This window comes from Elaeis guineensis, chromosome 12, assembly GCF_000442705.2.
Source record: "Elaeis guineensis isolate ETL-2024a chromosome 12, EG11, whole genome shotgun sequence".
Classification (NCBI taxonomy): Eukaryota; Viridiplantae; Streptophyta; class Magnoliopsida; order Arecales; family Arecaceae; genus Elaeis; species Elaeis guineensis.
In genome coordinates, this window is record NC_026004.2 from 23,309,789 (window position 1) to 23,325,079 (window position 15,291).

At 34.8% G+C, this 15,291-nt stretch overlaps 1 protein-coding gene across 2 annotated transcripts in view; it reads right to left on the bottom strand.

The window, feature by feature from the left end:
- Positions 1-259: 259 nt before the first annotated feature.
- LOC105054668 (kinesin-like protein KIN-UB) overlaps positions 260-15,291 on the bottom strand; it is a 37,048-nt gene continuing 22,016 nt past the window's right edge. Inside the window, exons 10-19 of one of the 2 annotated variants that reach the window (XM_073246930.1) lie at positions 12,636-12,779; positions 11,826-11,960; positions 11,529-11,726; positions 10,987-11,125; positions 10,806-10,898; positions 9,086-9,211; positions 8,804-8,929; positions 6,026-6,169; positions 1,011-1,139; positions 260-929 (exon numbers count right to left, since the gene is read on the bottom strand). In XM_073246930.1, the coding sequence (XP_073103031.1) occupies positions 769-929; positions 1,011-1,139; positions 6,026-6,169; positions 8,804-8,929; positions 9,086-9,211; positions 10,806-10,898; positions 10,987-11,125; positions 11,529-11,726; positions 11,826-11,960; positions 12,636-12,779 (1,395 nt within the window). In that variant the 3' untranslated portion in view covers positions 260-768. The remainder of the gene's footprint in view (positions 930-1,010; positions 1,140-6,025; positions 6,170-8,803; positions 8,930-9,085; positions 9,212-10,805; positions 10,899-10,986; positions 11,126-11,528; positions 11,727-11,825; positions 11,961-12,635; positions 12,780-15,291) is intronic. The other variant, XM_010936240.4, reaches the window with a different exon arrangement.

Below are 15,291 nucleotides of genomic sequence, written 5' to 3' on the forward strand. Positions count from 1 at the left end.
ACAAGCATGCATGAGTAGAATTGTAGGTATTTAAGTACCATCAACTATCTTGATGTTCATATGCTAGCCAAGAAAGTGCACCGGATGCTGTTGAACTTTGCAACCAAACAGAAAAAAAAAAAAAAAATCATCCGGATACTACATCAAACAGTACCAAATAAAGTCTCCAAGCTAGGACATGCTTTTCTCATCAACCTCTGGCTATTTTGAATTAGACGAGTAACATACAATTTAAAGTTGATAGATATACACAGGCATGTAAGCAAAAAATCTCAAAGTAACCTGCAATCCTTGACCATTTGATATGGGATCAGTAAAGTGTTAACATGTATGACAGATACAAATATGGTTGGATATTTCAATAGGTTAAAACCTCCGGCCAGTTACCCTTAATGTAAGTCACAACCATATTCTTTACCTTTTAAATCATATACACACTTTACAATAGCTAGGTGGGTAGTAGGCATGGGTTGGGCTGGTAAAAATTCATTATGAACAAAAAGAATTGATGACAGATTTTTGACCTCCCCCTGAATTCAGGGGGTCACAAGCACAAGAGCACTGCCTTCTTGGAAACCAAAGATACTTTGAATCATCACAAGTTCACTACTGGAACCTGATTTGAATTCGCTTCATTTGCTCAGACAGTGCCAAGCAAAGCCGCCTTCATACTTTCTACCCTTCATTCCTTGCTGAAGGTGCAATTCAAAAATCTATCTGCTGCTTCTCAACTCACATTCAATGCACAAAGCTCAACATCAACATATCTCAATATTCTATGCGTAATCTTCTCAACTCTGATTGGAAAGTAGGGCTGGAAGTCAGAATTCGACGTGCCAATGTCCTAATATCTTCTCGAGAACAATCACGTGAAATGCGAACCAGCTCCCACAAGGCTCCCTCACTAATCATATCCTTTGCATTTACTTCTGCAAACAAGAATTAAAAATATCAGGTCACAAGCACAAGTTTTATCCAGTTGTCCGGTCAGGAGATAAAAGCTAACTTACCATGTTGTGCCAAGTGGCATAATGCAAGTTCAATGTGTCTTCTAATTGGTGCAGCTTCATTGTTGGCATTTTTTACAATCCATGGAAGTGCTCCATCTTCAATTAAAAGAGACTTTCCTACTTTATTTCCTGTGGTGATCATTTATGTATCAACACTCAAAGCAATTCTTTTGCATTAAGATGTCCATGCTATTAATTAACTTGAGAAAAAGAAGCAAATGAAAAATGACATCCTCATAGGAAACTTGCTTGACACGTACATGAACTTTTGTTTTTATTACAAAATGACAAAAAGGCAAAAGGATTAAAGAACCCAATGAATTCTAGCAAATTTGCCTCTGGGGTAATACTCTTCACCATTCTGTTTGTGGATACCATGGGAAAATCTGACAAATGTATCAGTTTCTAAACCATTCTTAATAATTTATGAGAAAAACAAGTCTTAACAACCGAAGTACATTTAGAAAAAAGTGTTGCAGAAAGTAGCTTTGGCTGCATGCTATTTAATTAGGTTGAGACTGACCCCTTCTTTTTCTGGGGTTCTCCATTTGTATTATTTCATGAGTTCCTCTGTCACGTTGCCTATTAAGACAACACCGGTTATTCTTATATGAACTGAGGGTGAGAATCATATATGGAGAGGTTAATGCCTAACCAGTCATTCAAATGAGGTTTCCCAAGTTCCAACTTGAGGGTAGATGTGTTGTTTTGGCAACTGTAGTGAAAGCTGCAAAATAAAATCGAGTTGGATTTGACGGACTTGTAATTCCAGACAGGAATGGTGGAAATACGGAAGGGAATATCCAAAGGCCTCAGTAGAGCAAGGGAGAAAGGGAAAAGAAGCACTGCTTTCTGGTGAACATGCAGAGCAAACTATGGAAAAAAATAAATAGTAAAAACTGCAGACAATAAGCAGCTGTCCTCAGGATGCAAAAGTTAGGGTCCTCAACCCAAACAAAATCAAATATTTAAGGTGTCAAGAACCTTCTAATGGTGACACATGAAAAGCTATTTTTGCCCATCCAATAAGCCACAGAATTGTTTTAAGAAAGTCACAAAAATAGTTTACAGGGTGATTATGAATTTACTTAATTAACAAATGCTAGAAGTGAGTAATTTGGCAAAATACATAAATTCACTGTTTTTATGAGGCAAAGTGTTGTTGGTTTTGACATGCAAGAGGGAGAGCATTTGCTTACAAGGGGAAAGACTTGAAATTATAAACTACTAGGATGGCTAAGGGTGAACTAAGTAGATCCAGTATCTCTCCCAATTTATCTCTTACTAAGAGTAAACTCACGTTCAAGTTGAAGCCAATTTAATTCAGCTAGTGAAGGATAATGTTACCAGGACCAGGCACCATGGCAACCCTTCAGGTGACCTGAAAATGTCTGCCACCTATTCTCTTTCCTTTTATGAAAATTATAACCTTTAAAAAGAGCCAATGCAACTGGATGTTATGTACATACACATAAAACACGTAGATGCCTATACACATATACAGTAAATTAGAATCCCATCAATTATATCTGGCTTCAAATATTATTAATGCAAGATTAACGGTAGCCCTTTCAAAGGAAAAGCCACTCCACTGATTATGATCCACAACATTAAGTTTGCCTAAAAACCAAAAATCATTGAGTTTCTAAGGTCACTTATCATGCATCAAGCAGACAAAACATGGATGGATTCAATACAATCAACGAGCTAAACTACATTATAGGCCATACAATTCCAGCATTCAAACAACTTACCTGATCTACGCGTTTGCAGAACACAGAAACCCAAATTCAATTTATTTGGATGCTTTTAAGCTATAAACTTAATTCAACAACATGGTATAACAATCTTAACTGCCATTTCATATCTACATGATCCATAGGAAAGAGACCTCCAAAAACATGATTACTTTAGTTTTTAAGCAACGTAGGCTTCATAAACCATGAACATCACATATTTTCATTTCGAAAGAGTCTACCACAGATTTAGCATTGCCAATTATTGGGGCAAAATACAATCAATAGTATTCCAAATCTCTGTCAATATAAAATATTCTCTATATATAGACACACATATCGTATATATACATATAAAGCAAGATTAGAATATATCTACAAATATGTTACAATGATATCATTATATGGGGGCATTTAGTAGGACTCTTGCACCAGCTGCCAAATTTGATGAATGGAGTTGCAAAAAGAAAATGTAACCCGCTGAATGTGATCTACAATTTCTAAAATACCTTTTAAAAAGAAAATCATGCATTCTAGGGACTTCTTGCCTATGCATCAAGTAGTCCAAAAATCAACACACTGTATTGTGCCACTATAACTGTTAATTTGGGATGATTCGATGCACTTTAGACCTTGTTGATCGCATCCAATGGTTTAGATTTTCACTTTGCAACTTCAGTCATGGAATTTCGCAGTCAGTGCAAAGTCCTTCCTCTATAGCCTGTCTATTGTAACCGCATGTGTTTGTCTGTGTGTATGCATGTATCTATATTGTATGTATTGTATATACCCCTTCCCCCTTATATCTCCATATAACTTGACAAGTTAACAATACATGAAGTTTCATTTCATGTAATATTAGATATACAAGAGAGGAGGAAAATGTACCACACTATACTAATCTAGCTCTAAAGTCCGTTGAAGAGGATATTCCAAAAATGCTAAGCCAAGTGTCTGCAAATCTAGCTTCAATGAGGGTGCCATCCATTTTTTAGGGTGCCAAGCACCATGATGTATCATTTGGCATTCAATCGTAGAGTAGTGTAGGTACTCCAAACTTACTGAAACTTGATGTGTTACATGAGATGAAGATAGAAGATTGATACTAGTGACTCCATGAAAAGCTTGTGCCATGAGAAATGTCATTAAGAGTTCTCTCAAAGTATCAAAAGCACCAATATCAAAGCAGCCTTGTAGGCTTTTGACAATAAAGGTTCTGACAGCCACATGACTCTCGCAATCCTCTAAAAGTATCAATGTTTTGAAATCCGAACCAGACTGAACGGTTGAACCATCAACCAGCCAAGCTCAGTCCAGATGAACCTAGAGAAATCGATTAAGCTAAAAACAGCATATTTCTTTAAATCTATTGAAAACTGCCGTTAAACCGGCAACTTGTTTAAACGACTCTAAGTTCAAATAAAATGACCAGTTTTTGAGGTGGACAGAATCATCATATCTTGATTCCGAATAAGATTAAGGCTGGTTCCGCTTGCCCAATTCCTCCCTTCCGCCAAGCACAAGCTCTCCTTTTACAAGGCAAATTACAGACAACCCATGGAAGTGACCGATGGGCAATAAACAATGCCCTTCGCACTGTGTTTCCTCCCTCCCTCCTTCGTTTAGATCCAGGCTTTTACCCCAAAAGCCCCTGGACTGTTGACGGTTGATGGTAGGTCAGTGGCAACACCCTCCTCCTCCTCCTCCTCTTCCTCTCTCTCTCTCTCTCTCTCTCTCTCTCTCTCTCTACAATCAGAGTCTAGAGGTAGGTCAGCTATAAGAGCCCAATGGTTGGTCAGCTAAAGTACCACCCCCACTCTCTGTCCCTCCTCTCACTAAATAAGGCCACAAGACCCACTGCCAATATGACAAATCCATGCGAATGCAACAATGGACTCTACCAATCTTTATTTTTGATAGTGATTAATATATTTTAATTTTTTTCCTCCGCTAATTTTTGTATATGATGATGACTGATAAATTTTAAATTTTTCCTCCACTAATCTTTGTATCCTGTGATGATTAATCAATTATAATGTCCTCCAATCTTTGCATCTATGGACTCCACTAATCTTTATTTTTGGTAGTGATTAATATATTTTAATTTTTCCTCCATTAACTTTTGTATATGATGATGACTAATAAATTTTAAATTTTTCCTCCACTAATCTTTGTATCCTATGATGATGAATCAATTATAATGTCCTCCAATCTTTGCATCTAATGATGACTGATAAATTTTAATTTCCCCACTTGTCTTTGTAATTGATGGTGATTAATAAAGTTTATTATTTTGCAATTTTCATGTATATTTTTGTAATTTTTATTTTTATATATAAATAATTAGTAATTAACATACTCGTTATGTTAACAATTATGTCATGGTTCAACTCCAGTTGGCCCAATGATTGAACCGGTGACCCATGACCCTATCACTTTTTCAATTCAATAAGTAGTCTAGATTTTAAAACAATGCGCATATTCCCCACTTCCTCACTTCTATAGAGTTTATAATTTGAGTTCCAAGATGATAATAAAGTGGCTTTGGGATGAAAGTGAACATCAATATTGATATTGATTTCACAAAGCTTTCCCTCTCAGCTACTATTAAGGGAAAGTGGAGAGCAACTTAGGTGCAGAGAAATTTTTTCCTTTTTTTTTTTATGAGAAAGGGAGGGAGGTGCGAGAAACTGTAAAGTACGGAATTTTCCTTTAACAATTATTATAAATCCTAAATAAATTATTCAAAATAAACTCTGTTATCAAATACAAATATTTTGGGCAAGATATTCTAAAATGACATTGCCACTCATTATTTTCCGAGGATTACAATTTCCATGCCGTTGTCTTAACTTTTCTCCATTTTTCCCCCCACAATGTGACAATGTACTTGATCCATGCATCAAAGGACAAAAGTTACAGATCTATGGATTCGCCCATGTTTACCATTATACATTGAGATAGCAACTACATGATAATAGATCTCACAAAACAGATAATATTGATCCTTGGATTGGACAGGAAAGCAATATAAGCAAGCCCATAGGTAAACATGTTATGTGGATAATCACGTTAAAGAACATTAATAACTGTAAAAGATAACACGTAAGTTTAAACCCCAAAAAGCTTGCTGTATATGGATGGCTAAACACTAATACCACATGAATGCAGGCTTCCTAATAATAACTCCTAAGTAGAAAATTTACATGAAAAATTAAATCCACAAAAAAATTCCACCATTCAAATGGTAAGATCATCAATCAAAAGGGAAGCCTTTACCTTGTATAGAAGCTCTAGACTCGCACTTTGCAAAGTTTGCAATGCCACGTGCAACTTGAGCAAGAACATCAGGGTGCCCACATCTAACCATTCCTAGCAATGCTTTAATGCCACCTTCCACTCTCAGCCTTGTTTGTAGTTTATCTGTTGAAAATAATAGAAAGAATAGCTGTGATACCACAGACAACATTAAAAGATAATTTTCTTTCTCACACAAGGCTGCATCTTCAAATCAGGTGCAAGCATATAACAGGTTCCAAGCACTCATTATTAGCAGCCAACAGTACCAAAATACTTCATACCATAAAACAGAGAGCCGACCAGGATGCATATCCCAAATAATGTAATATTAGATGATCCTATACACCAGAACATCGAATGTAACTGCTAAGGCAAAAAAATCTGACTAGCATTTTGGACTATAACTAATCCAAATGACAGTGGTACTGGAGAGTTTTGCAATTCCACTTTGCTAACTCCATATATGACACCTTATATCATGCCGACACCATGGCGATATCAGATAGTCTTCAGAAATGCCAAGGTTTGATCTAACTTTGCTCTTCATTGATAATCTGAGGTTGTTTTATACATCTCCTGCAAGGCTTTTAGCACCAGAAGTGCAGAAGTGATGGTTAGCAGGAAGTATCCCAGATAGGTTCCTTTTAAAACCAGATGTGGTTCTGTAGTCATGGGATTATCATGATCACATTAGACAAGTCAACAATAATATTGGGAATACATCACCAGTATGCCTAAAATCTTTCTAGATTATGCAACAGCTAATATTCTCTTCCTTATAAATATTATGTTTCAAAACTACAACATTTTACTTATAAGGCTCTGGTTAAACTGGAACATTCAACATGTTTTGTTGGGTTTATTCCCAAGTATAGTTTTTTTTATGGACCTGCACAAATCTGTGGTCACTTTGAGGTAAAAACAAATGTGTGGTACAACAGGTGGACTGTCACCAAGGGATATTCAGTTGCCAATTGTAGTGTTTCACCCTTATAGGATAATGAAAAGGAGAAGGTACACAATCTGACTAAACAAACCATGGAACTCCTCTACCCTATTGTCTTTCAATCTTATTTACACTTCCTTGCACCTTTTGTCTCTCAATTTCTTTACTTTAAAATTTTTCAATATTATTTTCAACTCCAAAACAAGAGGTTTTATGGTCCTAGTCTAATGTACATTGCATTTCTTATCACAAGTATGTCAGGCAAAATGGATGCTAGAATGGCTGTGGCAGAACTGCTAGATATTGGAAACTATAATCAAATAACCATACTTCATCTAACTGGTCTCAAAGTAACTAAAATTTCTTTTCCATTTGTTTCTATAAACAAGGGAATAAAGATGATGCAAAAATATTCTCAAATGTTCTCTTTCAACACCTGTACTCACTATGATTGTAGTGTCTAGTTTACCCTGCAAGACAGTTTGAAGTCATCTTTATGGCCTTTTGATTGGACTTTATGGCCACTTGATTGGTCTTACTCAATTTTCATTACAAAACACCATGTCATTTAGATAAAGCACCATCACGTTAAACACTATTGACATAACTTTTATCTTCATGGACCTAACAAATAGATGCCACTGGAATATGGAGCAGGCAGTTGGTAGTGAGATCCATTTTTACAAAGAGTCTAAAAGCAGGATACACTGATAGTGTGTCAACTTTTGAAATGTGGAGCTGTATACATCTCAAAGGCACAAATAGCCAAAAAGCCAAATGAGATAGTCTCTTTTCTGTCCTTTGTTGATTCAAAGAATTGTATAAGTATGATACCAGTGGTCCAGTGCAAGACTTCAAATTCTGCACAACTCCACTGTGTTTCTATAGACCTTCCTCACCTCAATGTTAAACCATCCACACCAGATGAAGATCACCTCCTAAGTCCTAACAGTGCTTCTTGTATCTTTATTTCACATGCAATTTGGTCGTACTTTATCATCTTCCAATCCATCAACGTAAACAATAACCTTCATGAGTTTAACAAATTATGTCATCATTCCCATCTCTACAGAATTCATAGACTTCATTTATTACTCAAATGTAGAAATAGACAGCATTACTGCATCACCACTTTAGTGGCAACATTGCAAAACTGTGCCCAAATATCTCAAAATTACCAGAACTGCTTGATAGTTCTAAGGAAGTGTCCTTTGCCAGATACTCTTTGCAGCCCACATTAATTTTGGTCATTTTAAATAGACCATCAAATCTGCAATATACTTGATTACCTACTGAAAGAAACATTTGTATCTCTTCTAAGTGCTCTTAGTACCAAATTTTTACAATAAAGTAGTAAAACATAAACAACAAAATATTAAGATACCTTATCAAGAATGTATCTCTCTGATTTAAAAATCCACAGAGTACAGATCTTGGAGAGACAGAAAATGACTACAGACAGTCAAAGTGACAAGAAGACATCATGCAGCAGTAAGAAATCTTCACCAAAGGTCCAAAGAGAAGTCAAGGAATGAGTCTATAATATATGTTTCAGTCATTAGTTCAAGTAATATTAATTCTCTTCTGTCCAATGATATACTTTAAACTTCACCGTTTTTATTCTGTTAAAATGCTTAGTTACTTCTAAGAACCAGAGAAAATATCATTTTGTTGCAGATATTTGTAAATTATTTTTTTTACATGATACTCGAAGCTTATTTTCTTAGCAATTTAGCAAAGCTAGATGCAATCAGATTAAAGCACAGCATCAGCAATCTGACAATGGTAACAACAGGTGTCAGAAGATTTACCATTGCCACATAAATTGGCCACAGCTCCTGCAACCATTCTAAGAGTCTGGGGGTCCTCGGCATCAGCTGCAGTCATTGATAACAAGCTAATGCCACCTTGATCCATGATTAGCTCTTGATTGGTTTCTGCACAGGTTGAAATTTGAGAGGCCAAATATTAGATTAACAAGTAATCAAAAATGATTAAACAGATCATTTTACCAGCATTGTGTCAACACCATGTAACAAGATCGAGCATAAAGAGTAATAAGTACCGTCATGTTACCAAGCATGCTTATTTACCATTCATTGCAAGATTGGCGATTGCTCCAGCTGCTACTCTATGTACTGTTTCATCCTCTGAGCTTTTCAAAAGCATCAGTAATGACGTAAGACCGCCAGCTTCTACAATCTTCTCCTGATTTGCTTCTGAATATAACATAACATTCAATGTTGCTCATGACAGGAAAAGGTATAAAGAAATTGATGGAGCCAACAGAGTATAATGAATAAGATCCTCTAGCAAATAAAATGAAAGAGAAAGTAAATCAATGCCATACTATACTGATTATTAAAAAAAAAAAAAAAAAGTAATAAGGATACCTCAGGAGTTCTCAGAGAATAAGGAACAATCCGTGAGCATGCATACAAGGAATATGACACATTAATATAAATGGCATGCCTAGGTGGTTTTTCACAGATCTTTCCAACATATAGTCATTTTTACAGGCTACTGTGCATTATTGATGCAAGCTTTTTCAAGCTCTATCCGCCAAATCTTGACCATGTTATACTTAAGTACTCGATATGCATTAAATTACCATTAACATAACAATCAAGCCTTGCCCCAACTACTTTTTCTTCTGCACATAAATCATAGACTTTTCAGTTCATCAGCATGGCATATTTGATTTCCACTATTAAAGATGTGAAAGGAATGGCAACAGCTAGTACATTTACTGCACAAATTTCCACAGCTGACACATTGTAACTGGTTCTAAATGAAGCTATAGTAGGCTATCGTGATTTAAGAAATCCAAAAATGTTTAATGCAGACAAGGAAATTTGTGCAGAAGAACTTATTAACATTTCATTGAGTACCTACTTATCCTGGTTACTTCTGTTACCATGTGAGAATCCATCATTTGATCAATTTTGGGAAACAAATAAAGATGATTACGCACTTATCACATGTTGTGAGAAATTATCATATACTAAAGCCGGATACCTAGCACCTATGGTGAAGGCCAGAACCTAGACTTAAACCACCATTTGGAGTTTGTGCTATGGTATTGCAAAAACAAATATAACCATAATTGTTTTTAAACATAAAGAGATTCACAGAGTTAGCAAAAAAAAAAAAAAAAAAGCCTTTTATAGGAAAAATGGACTGACTGCAGATTGGGTAAAGAAGGACCAATATGTCAATGTCATTAACTTATTCAGCAAACCGATACAGAGGACAGAAGACATCCACCTAGATGTGGTTGTTTGAATTATACTTCATTTTTCTGAAATTTAATGCATCTTTAATACCCTAAAAAAGCTTTTCTTTTGCAATTAAAGTTATACAAAGTTCATACAACCTTGAAAACTTCTAGCACATTTCCAATATTTAACTCTCAGTATCTTTATTTTTCTTTCCAACATCTCTAAAACATTAAAGTTAAAAACAGAAAACATGACAACCCTATAAATGAAATAACTATCTAGGCCCACCGCAAGATATAAAGTAGTATTTAGTGCTTTTCAATTTTAAATGCTGGACCTACCAAACAGGCAAACAATACATAAATATTGGTATAACTATATCCATAGGGCACTGCTCCACTGGAGGGAAACTTGATTATGAGAAATCTATACAGTTAAAAGCTTTTCTACTGCTACATATTTGACATGTTGCATCATGGTAAGGTGACCATTAAAACCTGGAATATAAAACAATTCATAATACAGTGTAAAATTAACCAAATAACAAAAGAAATATTTAGAATCAATGTTCAAATATTAGATCTTAAGTTACCTTCAGCTGCTAGGTTCGCTACCACCTTTACTGCATGAATACGAATATCAGCATCTTCTGATTCAAGCAATGACAATATTTTTTGCAACCCCACTGCCATATTAAGTATCCATTTAAATAAAATTAATAAGAATTGCATGCTAAACTTCTCTGTCTTAACAATACTGATTTATCACAGTACCTTGTTCAAAGAGTTTAGCAATTGATGCCTTAGGTCCATTTCCTGAGTCTCTAATCTGTGAATGTCGAGCTTGAGACATAAGGGAATCTAATCCTGTTACGATTTTCCCAGACCCACCTCTGTCAAAACGACTCCTTGTCTGATACAAGAACACTAAAGCATTAAATAACTATAGGCATAACAACTGGATATTAACTAAGCAGACAGGTGAAACTATATTTGTTAATCATAAGATAATTTAAGGTTATAATTGTCAATCATGCCCATCCCAGTTACAAAGAAATCAGGTACGAGCTGACTTATAATGCTTTAGTAAGAGCATGTACGCATTTGGTCAAACAGAAAATGTCTGAAAAATAGTATTCATTCAATTTAAGTGACAACCTTCAATATGTAAGGACAAACCTATTTTTGCTAAACCATGTGCATAATGTAATATAGCATCAGTTTAGAGATGAAACAGCCTCAATGCATCATAGAGTCTAGATGAAACCATGAGGGGCATTTACATCATTGCTCAGGCAATGACGTAGTTGTGCTACCTGAAGAATTAAAATTTTGAACTCTGTACATAAGAAATGCATGCTTGCCCAATCCTCACCGCATACCTCATCAGTTTCAATGCTCAACTGCACCAGCTGACCTTTTAATATTGTTATTTCTTCTTCAAGCTTCTGCTTCTGATTAGCTTCATTGTCTTGCAACTTGCGGAGCTTTATAATCTCAGCACTTGCTGCTGCCTGACAAAGGAAATTGCACATAGCACATGCTGTCAAACAAATCAAATCTAAATGTGACTAAATGATGGCAGACAATCAATCACTGGAGAACAACCATACTTCCAAATTTTTCCAGTGCAACACTTGGCCCTTAAGGTCATTGACCTCCTCTTCAGTAGATTCTTGTAAGAGCCTTTCATTCTGGAGTAACTGCCTAACCCCAGCAATTTCCTCTGATTTAGATGCAGTTGATCCCTACAGGCCAGAAAATGGATATGACAACTTCCAGATAAATTAATCAGCTATCTAGATCAGAATTAACACCTGACAAAGTCAAGCATCACATGTTTAGCTATTTGTAAATGAATTCACAGCCTATCGAATTAAGTGGGTATAACTTAATTCAAACACATATCACAATTGTTATATGTACCTCTTAGTTTTGACTCCTTTGCTAGGAATAAAGTTTTTTAGAGATACATGGCAATGAAGGAAACCAACAGAGTAAACTCACCGTACAAAGCACCCTAAATTTTAAACCAAAAGCCTAGAGATTGGGCTTGTTCTTGGTAATTGGTAAATCATTTATTTCATTTCTTGTTAATTCTTCATTGGCAGTAAATGTCATTTAGTTCTTGAATATAACAACTTGTCATGCTTAAATAAACAAGTTGTGCTTCCTCTTTTTCTTTGTGTGGGGGGTGGTTGATATAGTTCAGCTATGTAGATTTACTACTTTAACCACATTTATTAATGGTGATTGAAGATAACCCTGCTAAAACTTCTAAAAACTAATCCTTTTTTTCTGAGCATCACAAATGTGCACCAGTGCATGTACAATAAGTGAAACATGCATGACCAGGTCCATAAGATAAAATATCCTCACGAATTAGTTATATAGAATGAAGTGATACATAAGTCAAGGCAAACCTCAATGTTACATGTTTTTTCCAAACATTGGTCATGCTCAACTGTAGTTTTGTCATTACTGCTGATTTGCTGATTCATTCTCCACTTCTTCTCAAGTGTTTTTATTGATTCCATATAGTCTTTCTGGTACTTCGATCTCTCATTCTACAAATAAAAACGGAGAAATTACAAGCCAATAAAATATTACAAGGCTGAACCTAGTAATAGTAAGTAGGCTGGAAAATTAAATGCCCAAAATTGAAGGGTTCAAATTATCAAATGAGGCTTTCTGTACATAAGTACTTTAAATATGAAAGATTAAGCATACAACTAAAAAATTCTAACAAAGGGGAGAAATACAAGACAGAATAATTAATAGTCAAAGAGATTGATACAGTTCATTATATTGTCATTTCATTTCTCACTTTCTACAGTAATAAAGGCCTAGTTTCTAAACTCCGGACCTCATAACAAAACCACCATGATTGAGCCATCATGATTGTTAGAAAATATCAGACAGCTTCCACCAAACAAAAAGTTAATCGATAATTAAAATTTTTAATAGAAACTTATTGATGGAAGTTTTTTCTATTCTAACAGGACTTTATATAATATTAGGATTTCTACTTACAATGTTAGGGCTTCCTAGCAAGTCCCATATGACTGGAAAGTGGGAAAATTCTTTTTAGTTATAAGTTGACCTGAAATAGTCCTATATTTATCAGTATTATGCAGTTAAGATCTAATATGGCACACCATGATGATCCAATTTTTTAACCACACTAACAATTATTTTCAAAGCGAAGGGAGTTTATATTTCTTTCTCTATTTCAGTTGTCTGCCATGAATGCTAGTTGTAATATCTTGCTAGAAACTGGGTTAAGACTCACTTTAGCCATAATCAACTAATATCTTGCTAGAAAATGGGTTAGGACTCATTTTAGCCACAATCAAATTGAAGCAGATCTGAAGACATTAGAATTATGAGTTAGAGCAGCTAGTGTCATTCAATACAGATCGTTATGTAAGAAAGGTGCTTTCCTTAGTCATAAAGAAGAATTGCATTGAGCATAAAGCTAGGATTAAGATTGAAACTGTACAAGCAGGGCAAATGTCCCTTATGTAGAAAATTACAATTTTCTATCCTACTCTTTTATCATTAACTTGCACCATACGTTTACTTGTGAGGGCAAAAACATACATTAATGGCTTCAATGTGTTTGGCCAGAAACTTAAGAGGAAGGCCCACTCATGTGAAAAAGAAACAAAGGAATAGCCAATCTGAGAGAAGGTGTAGGAGATTAAATAAAAGGGAGGAGCCAACAAGTACAAAATTGGAAGGAAACAAGAGAATGTAAAAGAAAAGAGGGTAAGAAGAGAGACAGTTAAAAGAAAGAAAGAACAGAGAGAGAGAAAGAGAGCATGCTGCAAGTGGCAAAAACCATGTTTCTCCACTCTTTTTGTGCTCTGAGTCCACTAGGAAATAATTTTGACTTTCTTTTCTATCTTACTTTTATGACTATTTATTTACAAAGCAAAATCACAAACTACTTTTCCCTTTTCTGGTTGTTTGTTTCACAAGAGGAACATGAAATATTGAAAATCATAATTCATATTTGCTGGAGAAGTGGACTTTTATTTCCAGGAAAAGGTGACAGAAAACAAAAGGTTTAACTAATCCAGAATGTAGTGGCAACTTTTCCCTCCTCAGATATTTAAATTACATTGCAAATGAAACAAATCAAAATTTAAAGAGGAGCTTTCCTTGTCGTACTCTCAGCATTAATATAGAAATATATTTCAGAAAACTTTCTCTTCCCCCTTCCTCATTTTTATCATTTCTTTCAACATCATATTAGGTATTCCCAAACTCACCTTTAGCTTTAGTTCTACCAGGACTAAATCAAGATTTATTTTCAGTAGCTCTGAAACAATTTTTGGATTTTCAGCTGAAAAAAAGGCTAAATGTAGAAAACAATAAACTTACAATAAAAAGGAAAATTAATCACGGAAATATAAAATATATCAGTTGAGAATATTTTGTCATTTTTGGAATCTTCAAGGATGCTCTCTGTAGTTTCATTTGTACAGAACTTTCTCAAAAAGTACTAAATTTATTTAAACAGATAACAAAATGTCTAGAGAAAATAGAAAGAAGCACAAGTTAGCCAAGTATATTTGAAACCATTTAAAATTAAACTACATTATTTGGTGGGATTTTTCTAGATCAAAAATACGAATTCATGCACACAAAAGCTTTGTTTTACTCTTTACAAGGTTATAATTGTGAAATTTTGATTATTTTCTGACAGTTCACCTACTGTAACCGAGTTCTACAAGATCAAGTTTTTTTGCGCAATTTTTTTAACACTAATGATCAGGTATCAAAAAAAAAAATAAGCCTATCCTCAAATTTCTCACAACCCAAAACCAGTCTGCTTTTAAATCAAATTAAAACATGCAACAGCAAAATTTCCAAGAAAAGAAATTGAAAGAAAATGAAATAAGATTTAACCTTGCCTCTGCCAATTTCAGCTAGAACAGCCAAAATGAGTTTAAAAAACCCAATTTGGTCATCTTAATCTTGATAAAAATCAATGAGGAGATCCATTTCGTCCAAAATGTTTAAATTTGGGTCAAAAACATTTTGATCCTTAAAATCTAACATTGCTTCTTC